This window comes from Leguminivora glycinivorella, chromosome 26 (genome assembly GCF_023078275.1).
Source record: "Leguminivora glycinivorella isolate SPB_JAAS2020 chromosome 26, LegGlyc_1.1, whole genome shotgun sequence".
NCBI lineage: Eukaryota > Metazoa > Arthropoda > Insecta > Lepidoptera > Tortricidae > Leguminivora > Leguminivora glycinivorella.
This window is the reverse complement of record NC_062996.1, coordinates 6,168,229-6,180,537: the sequence shown is the minus strand read 5'-3', so window position 1 is coordinate 6,180,537 and position 12,309 is coordinate 6,168,229. Positions and strand designations below refer to the sequence as shown.

At 35.4% G+C, this 12,309-nt stretch overlaps 1 protein-coding gene across 1 annotated transcript; it reads left to right on the top strand.

The window, feature by feature from the left end:
• The first annotated feature begins 6,737 nt into the window (after positions 1 to 6,737).
• LOC125239806 (carboxypeptidase B-like) lies at positions 6,738 to 11,250 on the top strand. Its single transcript, XM_048147502.1, is given in 8 exon segments — positions 6,738 to 6,878; positions 6,974 to 7,013; positions 7,429 to 7,638; positions 7,737 to 7,812; positions 8,260 to 8,407; positions 9,620 to 9,789; positions 10,210 to 10,444; positions 10,447 to 11,250. Coding segments are annotated over 8 exon segments (1,242 nt in total). The 5' UTR covers positions 6,738 to 6,850; the 3' UTR covers positions 10,782 to 11,250.
• Positions 11,251 to 12,309: the final 1,059 nt, after the last annotated feature.

The window sequence follows — 12,309 nt, the reverse complement described above, 5'->3', positions numbered from 1 at the left end:
CGATACCTCTGGGTTCAATTGGCGTAAAGGACATTTTGGCGAAAATGAGTTATATATACAGTTTTGTTCAGAATTTCAAGCGCTATCGATCTGTGTAGTTAAAATTTCGATATCTCTTAAAAAGTTGCCTTTACGACCAAGATTTTCTACTATGGACTTGCAAAAATAGCTTTTCTGAAGGGGCGTAAATATCAAGTCATTAATTATAAATTATTATTTGTGTCGTAAAGGAAATCTACAAATAAAAATATAGTCGTAAGTCGCCTTGATATATATTGTTGCCCTTTAAGCCCTTACTTTTTAAGGATCACTTTCTATAGTAGTGTGGTAAAGTTGGGCGTAAAGGACAAGTTTTTTTGTTCTTCGTCCTTTACGACCAGCACTAAAAATATTTTATCCGCAACTGTAATCGATATTTTTGGGTTCAATTGTCGTAAAGGACATATAATGCAGGTTTCCAAGAGAAAGATAAACTCACTTTTTTTGTTTTTTTGACCTATATTTGTGACGTGTATAAGAAAAATATGCAGATTACGAGTATCTTTAACCTAGTGTAGCAACCGTAGTGATAAACTAAACGATTTAGAAGATAGATGGCTGTAAAGGACACGTCAAAATGCTATTACGTCCTTTACACCCATGATTTGATAGGGTCGTAAGTGACGGTCTTAGATGATTTTTATACAAAACCGGGGCTTAATTGTAACCGAAATGGTACAAATGTTGTGCTAAGTTTACAGTTAAAAACTGGAAAAATGTGTCAAAACGTACTTAATATGGCATAGAACAGCTACATTAGTTTAATGCAGTGTATTATTAATCTAAGCTATCTTAGCAACAAAAAAGAACAAGACTATTTTATATCCAGTTTTGTAATAAAGAAACAATATTTGCTTAAAAACTATCTAATACTTTGGCAACAAACTCAAAGTTATTTTTTAGTACGCATTCAGCCTTTAATTCTAGCAGGGAAACGCTTTCGTAGTATTATTATACTGCGACGAGATGTAGGTAATTAAAAAAAAACACTGTGGTAATCAGGGTACGTACCCAAATGCACAAACGCTCACGATAATATCTATTTCGTAGCTATATATCTTTATCGCTCTTGCGTATTGCACCAGACTGCATTTTTGTCGGCGTCTGGCGTCGACGATTGCCATTCAGCTACGCTGGCAGTAAACTTTAACAGTAGACTATACTAACATTTAGTGCGACAATAACAGGTGCGTTTCGCTAGCGAATGAGCGTTAGCGTTTGGTGACTTGGCTATTGTACCCAGGTACTTAAAGCATTGACTATAATATTTCTAGGATTGAACTCATAATTAAGATTATTCTTATTTAACAGGTTAAAGACTAAATAACAATCTTCTGTTTTAAAATTATCAAAAATATGAATCAACATAGTAGGTAGGTAGTCTTGACTACAGTTACTATTATTTATTAGTTGGTCACACTACAGTTTGTATACGCGTCCTAACTTGCGTTTATAAATAGGTACTTAACCATTGAGGTATATGTACTACGTACTAGAGGCGACGTTGCTAAGAGAATTTTTACACAACGCACTGCGGTCCACTGGACCGCAACGTTGTCAGTCCTTACCAGGTCCTTGCGGTGCAGTGACGTGCCGTGATGCATTTACTTTCCACGTGAATAATGCCTTCTTGTGTGCTTAAAAATTGTACTAATCACTCGAGGAAATCAAATAAAAGCCAAGGTGTGACATTTCATCGGTAAATTAAACAAAAAACTCGTCTATAATATTTTAAGATTGAATATTCTACAAAATCGCGAGCGGGAGCGACACTGCCGCCATTTTGGTGACGCAATCATAGACTATAAAAAGTTAACCGCGCAGATGTGCCATTTACACTGTTCCTACTAATGTGTTTCACCTCTAATAGAGTTGCGAAATATAAATATTTATATTTGGAAAATTATTAAGTAACTACTTACTTACTATTTCATTAATTATGTTACTAAAATATAAAAAAAAGTTTATTTGTTTAATATATATAGTTAATAGTTTTTGAGTAAAATTGTATTTTTAGCACGCTCACTTTTTGCAGTTTTCTTCGGCCTGGTCATGAAAAAAGGGAACAATTGATACGCTTTGTCCAAAAAAATCGTGCTGAGGAAACTTGGTTACCAACTGACCACACATATATATATATATTCATTGTGTATTTTAAAGAAGAAAATAAATACGGCACAATTATTTTGTATTAATTTGTATTGTTTAAGTTGTAAATAAATAAATAGGTTTGACTAGAATATCCGTATTTTATTTAACTATAATGTAAAATTCCCGTTAGGCAGAATATAATAATGTGTCACATCTGGTGGTAGACCTACTCTACGCGTAAATGACCGCTCCCCGCACCCCGCGCATTTGTCAGCATGTGCAGAGTTTTCGCTTGGCAACGTCGCCTCTAGTACGTAGTACATATACCTCAATGTACTTAACTCTTAGTTATTCTTAGAACTTCTTTCTACTTTAGACTTAAAATTACTGTCGTATTAATATAGTCTACTGTTCACAGTTGCTGATTAAAGTTTACGTGATTACCATTAGTGTTTTTTATATTTACTTAAACTACGAGAGCGTTTCCCTGCTAGAATTAAATACTGAATGCGTAACTTATTGAGACAGCGACGAGTACTAAAATAATAACTTTCCAAAATATTAGATAGTTTTTAAGCAAATGTTGTTTCTTTATTGCAAAACTGGATATAAAATAGTATTGTTCTTTGTCTTTGCTAAATATTTAGATAAATATACACTGTAACACTATTGTGGCTATTCTATGCCATATTAACTACGTTTTGATACATTTTTCAAGTTTCTCAATGGGGGATGTCTGAAAATTTTAAAATCGCCTGATATTTTTTGTGGTGATAGGAATAACCATTTCTATTTACAGAAAAAAGTTACAGATTTTTTGGTAGCACCATACATTTTATAAAAATAAAAACGTGTTGCTCGACTGCGCGTACGACCCACTTCGGCAGTTATGAGATTTGTCTTAGTCTTTAAAAAAATTCCATTTTGAATCTGTGCTGGCCACAGACACTGACAGTTGATTGTCAGCTTGACATTTTTCTCGCAGAATTTATAACCATATCTGGTGAACTATTTATTACTGTTTTCGACTCATTTTCTCTCCCTGGCCTCTGATTTTGCCTCCTTCTACGACTACCTTCGCTCTCGAACCCCGGACCGTGATTTTACTGGCTTAAAACGACGACCTTTGATTTTAAACCCTGGACCTGATTCTACTTGCATTAACGAAGACGTGTGCTTGCCCTGCTTGCTGCCGACGGCCTTTGCGTTGAACCCCGGACCTGATTACAATTTTTAAGCCCATTGAATTGGGAAAACGTGGATAGGTACTAGCGATTTTGTAAGAGCTAGTTCATCTAATTTGCCAAAATGTGGAACAGCGACAAACACAATGCCTGTGAAGAAGAAATTGATGAAAGATGCAGAGATATTTTGGACAGAGAATGTGTATCCCATTAATTTTGAAAAGTGCAACTACATGTTAATGAGTGTAATAAACATAAATTTGTCTTGATCTATATTAACATTATTACTCATTTTAGCACCCATAAGTACGTTTTCACATTATTCGATCCAATACCGGATGTTGGACCGATATCCCATACATTACAGGCGTCATCTTGGATTTTTTCCATTGAAATCCTTCCGACATCCGATATTGGATCGGGTAATGTGAAAACAGGCTAACTCCTAGTAGTGATTCATAAGCGCACCTGCCTACAGATGAGAACTAGAGAAGGACCTGTGCCCTAAACAAATAACTTTAGATTGTTGGTTTATTGTCTGCTTTAAGTAGTTAGTGCTCAAAAAGGAAATGAGTTTGCGATGTGACGCCTACTGCTTTTCACATCACCCATTCAGAAAGGGTACTTTTCGGCCCTGTTAGGAGGGAATTAAGTGACACTTTTCTGTTCAATAACTTTGTCTGGGCTGTATAAAATATTAACGCCACGGAAAGTGTTTGCACATAAGTAATATTATGTATAAAAAAATTGTGTCGATTAAGTGCATAATATTTTTACAACAGACTTGATTCATATTTTAGTATTTGCTTATATGATATGAAAAAAAAAGTGTCAAATGGTAGCAATAGTAGATTGTGCAACAAGGGAGAAAAATGAGATATATATCTTGAGTGTAGCAAGGTATTCTTAAATTTAATCCTGAGCGTAGTGAGGGATTCAAGTGTTAAGACACAAGGTGGAATTAAATTTGCTACACATATTAACATCAACTTTTAGGAAATTTATATATAATGATATGTTATATGAACATAAAAAATGGTATGTTATGTAACCATGTAAAAAAAATGTGTCCTTGAAGGGAAAAGTATCACTTTGGTCCCTAATAGCAAAGAGGAAAAGTGCCTCTTTGCACCCTCCTCGCAGTGCAGGGAAGAAAATAACCCTTTCTTTTCGAATCCCAGTCACTACACTCAGTATTCAATTACATATAGAATACTTCACTTCGTTCACAATTCAATTTATATCCTCGCTATAAATATGCAATTTTGCTCCCTCGTAACACAATCTACTATAGTGCTGTTAATCATGCTTTAACAGTATGGAGGGTTTAAGATAGAAGAATATGGAAAGCCATAGCCGACTGAATTTGATAGTAACTTGACACAACTGACACACATGACACATACAACTCAGAAGTAAAATAAAACAACACAATAAAATAAATCAATTGTATTTTATTATAGGACATTGCAAATTATAAAAAAAAATGTATTTTACCATATTTTTCCTATTGGTCTATCCAAAAAATACACATTTTATAAAATGCCACCGTGTCAGATATTTATGGCTTTCTTTTTTATGATATTATTGCCAGCGTGTAACTGCATTTTAAGGTTGGTAAACAAGACACGGTATCTTACACTCAGGTGGTCTTCACAGCAAAATCGCACTCTGGTTGGGCAGTTCCTGCCAACCTATTGACACCCCAACTTTCCTTCAGCTCCTTTCTTAATATGAACAATTTTAAATCTGGGTTTTTCTGGTTGGTTTTAGAACAAGTTGGTATAAAGCTTGTTTTGGGATCCTTATATCGTGTTTATGTACTTGTATTCATTATAACAAATAGTGTCGGAACTTAAAAGCGATGATCGTCCTTATATCAAGCAAAATCAGAAGTCAGGGAGGCAAAACGGATCGTAAACAGTTCAGCAGGATCAGGTCCAGTGTTTAAAAGCAAACGTCTTCGTTAATGCAAGCAGAATCAGGTCCAGAGGTTAATATCAAAGGTCGTCATTTTAAGCCAGTAAAATCAACGTCCGGGGTTCGAGAGCGAAGGTAGTCGTATAAGGAGGCAAAATCAGAGGCCAGGGAGAGAAAATGAGTCGAAAACAGTAATAAATAGTTCACCAGATATGGTTATGAATTCTCCGAGAAAAATGTCAAGCTGACAATCAACTGTCAGTGTCTGTGGCCTGCACAGATTCAAAAAGGAATTTTTTTAAAGACTAAGACAAATCTCATAACAGCCGAAGTGGGTCGTACGCGCAGTCAAGCAACACGTTTTTATTTTTATAAAATGTATGGTGCTACCAAAAAATCTGTAACTTTTTTCTGTAATTAGAAATGGTTATTCCTATCACCAGAAAAAATATCAGGCGATTTTAAAATTTTCAGACATCCCCCATTGTAAACTAAGCTAAAAACAGATGCCGTTAGTACCATTACGGTTACATTTACGCCCCGAATTTGTATAAAAATCATCTAAGACCGTCATTTACGACCCTATCAACTCTAATTGTTCAAAAAATCGTGGGTGTAAAGGACGTTCATAGCATTTTGACATGTCCTTTACAACCATCTAACTTCTAAACCGTTTAGTTTATCACTACAGATGCTACACTAGGTTAAGGATACTAAAAATCTACATATTTTTCTATATACGTCACAAATATAGGTCAAAAAACAAAACAGATATAAAGATTTTTCTAAAAAAAAAGTTGTTTTTTGCTTCTCCTGAAAACCTGCATTTTGTCCTTTACGCCAATTGAACCCAAAGGTATCGACAGCCATTACTTAGGTCGAAAAAAAAACTAAAATTTGTCTAAGCCATGTATAGCTAAAAATGTTGTAAATGGCCTAGAATACCACCTATACTCGACTTTGCATCTGGTTATAAATAAAAGATACCAATTGTTTTGTCGACCGATTCAGAATGTGGAATCTTGAGCGTTGCAGGGGTTTCAAGGCACGTAGGTTAAATAAATTTATCTCTCACACACCAACATGTGGAAAATATTAACTGCAAAACATCAGACTATGTAGTTTGATTCATATTTTTTTAACATTTAAGAGTTAAATCATCATTTAAACGATTATTCTACCAGCCACAGCTAGTTGTGGACATCAAGTTAAAATTTCTATGAAATTACTTTGCACTCTTGTAGATAAAATGAAACTGTTGGTGGAGTGAAGAATAATTTAAGTACATAAATGGAAATAAGATTGATTTCTACCCGCTGTTTTCATTCAATAATTTCTACGTGTAAATTTGCAAAATATGTATGTGACGTCACACTAGGGAGGGGGGAGTCCTACAAATGTGACCAGCTGTGACAAGGAGGGGGGGAGGGGTCAAAAATCACGATTTTTAGTGTGACGTAATTTATGGATGATCCCTTAATTATATGCACATTATAAGTAAGTTTTTCTTCCACTGTAGATGAATATTTTAAGCATAACCATGCGTCGTGGCAATTTCCCTTTAGAGCATATTAAATATTTATTTTTAAATTCAAAATTATAAATTCGATTTCAAAATGACCATTTTGATAGTAATTATATTCAGTAAGTATAGTTCAATAGGTTATCGTGCACTTTTTACATTGCTTTTAAACAGGATTTGTTTTATTTATACCTGCAACGCATTTCTTAAATTGCAGATATCCTTGTGCAAGTAAATGGGAGAAATAAATATATAAAGTGAGTGTAAGCTGTTTCCGAGTTAATTAATTTTATTATACGTATTATAAGAGTATAGACCAATTTAATAATCACGTATATTTTACAAATATCACAATAATCTGATATATTTTTCAAATTATACCTACGTTTAAAGTTTTTGTAAGTAGTTACGTAAATAGAAACTCAAATTTTGCACCTTTGTTTTCTTATGTAAATTAGATATAAGTTTGTAAGTAATATCTAAAAAAATACTTATTTAAAATTTTTGAAATAGTCGGCGTCGTCTAGAGAAGACAACTTTCATTCCAAACGAATTAATCGTTTTCTCCGCATATTGATGTCCATGGAAGTAATATACTTATACCTTAGATCCAAAAAAAATATGTTATCAGTTGTTGCAAAACTTATTTCGTGTATGTTTTCTATCTTTTAGTTACTCCCTCATAAAAATCACGCCATACGACCACCATCAGCTCAAAACTTTGAAGAAGCTAACTAATTTGGATAACGTGGACATATTCAAATACAGCCATGGTATAAACGACACGACTGATTTGTTGGTCCCCTTGAAGTATCGAAAATATGTTGAAAAATTCGCCAAGTCGAGAGGAATGGGTGTTAAACATGTTGATCATTATGGCAGGTTGGCATCTCTCTGTTTTATATTAAGTATCTTTGCGTTTTTATGTTTCATAAGATATTTCATTATAAGTACCTACCTATGATGTGACTATTTTTCAGAAATTTCGGATATCAAGTAGCAATGTTAAGCAAAAATGATAAATTTAAAAACTTCAAATATAATTCCTACGCAGCTGTAAGTATTATACGTATAGGTACGTAAAAAATGTTAAACACAGACTTAAAAAGATGACTAAATTGTATTTTATGCTGTATTATGAAAATATTTTTAGAAAATGAATACCTACTTAGTACTTACCTTGCACTTTCGCTACTTTCTGTTTGGCTAAGATAACACAAGCCACCTTGAACTTACCATATTAGGACATTTAGGACTCAGCACAGGGGGCGATTTTTGAGTCTCACTGTCACTAAAATACCGGATGGAAACGGTGAATTGCCTACTATTTTCAGTGACAATTTTCTGAATTCGAATGCCGTGAGGTTCAAAAATCGGCCCCCAGGACTCAGTCATTTTATAATATTTATTTATTTAGTGATGATTACAGAGTAGCGGAGCTCACAGTTGCATAAGTGTTTATCCATTTTTGATGTGAAATGTTAAATTTTACTCAAATTGTAGATATCACACCACTTAAAACAACTTTTAAAATCTAGTGACTATGTGAAACTACAGAATATTGGAAAGAGTTATGAAGGCCGAGTCATGGTTCTGATGAAGATTTCATCTAACCACGCGGCCGGGAACCCAATAATATTTCTAAATTCAGGTAAAACTCATACCCACACCCTTAATATATTTCCTAAGGATTTAACAATGGTTATGACAAGTTTAATAATCTAATTTATTAGTAAAGGCTGCCTTTAATCGCCTTAGTCCTCTATAGAAGACAAACTATATCTAGCTCATTTCGCCGAAGTCTACATTAAAAGACAAGTCCGCGTAGTTACATTTGTCGGTTTAAAGAACCTAGGCTGTTACTGAATCGGTGAGCTCCATCTTAGTGACTCTGTCTTCACTTTCCATCAGGTGCAACTAGGGTCAATCGCCGATCAGCCCATAATAAAAAAAAACCTTTTCATCACACCCGCACTTTAAATGTGCTATTGCACGCAGATGGAGCGTGAGTTATAGAAAAATCGTTCTCCCAAGGGAATAATGAAATTTCTCGTATCGTACCTAACTTTTTTTTACATCTATTTACATATTTTTTACATTGCGAGTGTGATGAAAAACATTGTGTGTAACTCGGGGAGTATGAATACCTATTACTAACTCGATTTAACTAGCTCTCGTTAGTAATATTCAACTTCCTCCTCCTCCTCCTATTAAACATAACTACATACAGACTATATTTCTTTATTTATAAATTCCACAAAATTAACACTAACAGACGGGCTATACATATTAATAGGATGGTAGTTTTAGAGGTACAAACTTATGGTCTTATGATTGATTAATAATCAGTAGCTAATGGAACTTGGAGTCGTAGGGAACGCGCACACGGAGGCAACAGTTGCTCGGCGACTTTCGTATTTGTATGAAAGTTGCGTCGCCTCGTGTGAGCACTTTCATACTAGGCCATGGTCGCGACAAAAAAGTCGCCGGCAACAGTTGCCCGTGTGTGCGCTCTCTTAGCTGCCAGGTATCGGCTGCTAATCGAAAGGAATTGCGATTCCGTGCTGTAAAACATGTCCAGATTGCTGTCACTGGCCAGTATTTCATTTAGAAAAGTTAATGCATGGTGTAGCGGAGAGTGTGATAGGGCATGAGTTCGTGCTGTAGGGATAGCGAATAGAGTTTGTCGACGGGGCGGAGTTCTATGCCAGTGATAGGGCGAACTTTTAATGAAATCAGAGATAGCATGATAGGGTTAGTAATTTGGCCGCGTATTAAACGTAAGAAGAACTTTATGAGAGCTATTATTTCTTCTGCACTCTAGGGAAGTATAGAACGTTCTTTATGAAGTGTAATTTTCCAGGTGTTCACGCACGAGAGTGGGCAGGGCCGGCGTTTGCGATGTACATAGCAGATCAGCTGGTCAAAGCGCTACAGGAGGGACAGAAACCTAAGGAGGTTAAGGGCTTAGACTGGTACATACTGCCCGTGGCCAACCCTGATGGGTATGAGTTCTCGAGATCCAAACCTAATGTGAGAATCCTTGCTAATATTATATTCAGGAAGTATTTGTCAAATGATAAACTTAATCAAACACAAGAGCTACACGAGCTTATTCCACCGTTCCCATTCTACTATCGGATTTTGGGACGCACGGCTGGTTTCCACCCTCACTTGGTGCTTCTTTTCTTATACGCGCTGCCAAGGAGTGGAATTCCTTGTCGGCGTCTGTATTTCCCAGATCTTATAACCCAGCAACTTTCAAATCAAGGTACCTTACGAAGCTGAAAGCCTGGAGCGACTAAACTTTTTCTATAGCTGACAGAATAATACTTAGTAAGATAAGTGCCAAAACAGGAGACCGAAAACGAAGCTCTGCCCGACAAGCTTTCGGTTTTAATTTTTCGAATAGAGATACTCTGTAAGCTTAAAAGTCTACTTTCTGTTTCACAGAACCGTCTCTGGAGAAAAACAAGATCGAAAACGTTTAACAAGACCTGTTTCGGTGCAGATATGAACCGAAACTTCGGCTACAAGTGGGGTGTCAGCGGCGCTTCCTTCGACCCGTGCGATTACGAAACATACGCCGGCGAAAAGGCATTTTCCGAGATCGAAACCCGATTAATACGTAAAGTAATGAAGGAATACGAGAAACGAATAAAACTGTTTATAGATATACATTCTTACGGGAGTATTTCGTTTATCCATGGGGTTATACGAAAAAACATAGCCCTATGTCGAAGAAATTTCGTAGTCTCGCCAAACTTTATTCTAAGGCTGTAGTGAAGGCTGGTGGGCAGCCGTTCAAGGTCATGAGCAGTGGCCAATGGTACGAGAGTTCCGGAAGCAGCGATGACTATGCTTATGGCGTCCGAAAAATTCCATATGCGTATACTTTGGAGATTACCAAAGGGTACGAATTTACGTATCCAGAGGATCTTTTGCACACTGTCCTGCCGATTTATTATGCGGGTTTGAAAGCTATAGCTCGAAAGATTAGAAAGGAATTCGTCCATAATGGCTAAACGATAACTGTCTGATTGGAAATCAGATTCCCTTTGGGAGCGTAGGTTCGAATCCTACCGACTGCGCCATGTAAAGTATTAGGGAACACACAATGAAACCACCTCAGCTGATTAGACTGATTTATTATTTTCGCTTGCATGCCGTTACCGCCTACCCTACATACAAATCTACCCACATAGTAATATGTGACAATAGATAATTACAGAGCCCTGCAGGGTCTCAAAACTGACCAAATATAAAGAAAGATACCTATGAAAGAAATATAAAATAAATAATCAAGTATACCTACTGATTGTTGTAACACCTTTTTTGCATCTTTTGTAAAACGACCAGAAATACTTATAGAAAAAAAAATTTGCATACATTACTTTTGTTTCATTTATTATCACAGTAAGGCCTGATTTACGACGTGCGAATTCGCATGCGATTTTAGTTACATTGCGGCCTTTTGAGGTTACATACAATTTTGCACAGCCATCAAATACCGCAATGTAATAAAACTCGTATGCGAGTCTAATCTAAATGGGCCCTAAGTCACGCTAGTCATAGTCACCTTCCTCTACATATTACGACTTTTGAAGCCATAATTCCAGGAAAATTTTTAATAGCGCGATTCAGGATTTTTATTACACGGAACAGCGCCATCTATTGTTGACTTCACAAACTAAATAACGTTTGGGGTCATCAATGTCATCATCCCAGGAAAAATCTTTATAGCGCGATTCAGGATTTTCGCTACAGCAAACAGCGCCATCTAACGTGAGATGTGTAAACTAAGCCTAGCCAAAGATTTGTAACTTATGTACACTGTGTAGGTTGGTTTCCGCTAGCAAATGTAAGTAAAAGTCTAAATTACGTAGAAAAATGTTTATTTTCATATTTATATTTACACAAATTAAGCACTTCGTTCTGAACAAGACGTAGGTACATATTTATATACATACATGGTTTAGGTACTGTACTGTACCCTCGTCCTGCCCAATGTGATTTATAAAGGAGTAAAGCACATTATTAAATTGTTTGATTTTATATTAAAAGCCTGGGTCGGCAAAAATACCTACTTTTTTGTTTTACCTAAATCGTGATACAAAGGAAAATTTACCCTATTTATTTAATCATTTGGTTTAAATTTCAATGGCTCAAACTGTATTTGGTGGGCAGGACGAGGGCACTGTCATACTCATATCATAACAATAATCAGTACAAGTATCTGGTTAAACTTTAAAAAAAAAATGCAGAAAAATGGTTTAATAGGAACCTTAAACGATAACAAGTTTTGACTTCGCCTATTTCTAATAAGTCAAATTATTACAATCATGAAAACTAAAATAATGCTTTTGAACAATACTCCTCTTTTAAAATCGCCGTCATATCTATTTATATAAAATATCAATATTTTAGCACAATTTTATTATTTTAAAGATTGAGAATCATAATGTCAGATGATATTTGTTGCCATAAAAAAATTAAAGACATTTTGACTCTTTAAAATCAAAATACAATATCTAACTATATTTGCTGTCAAAA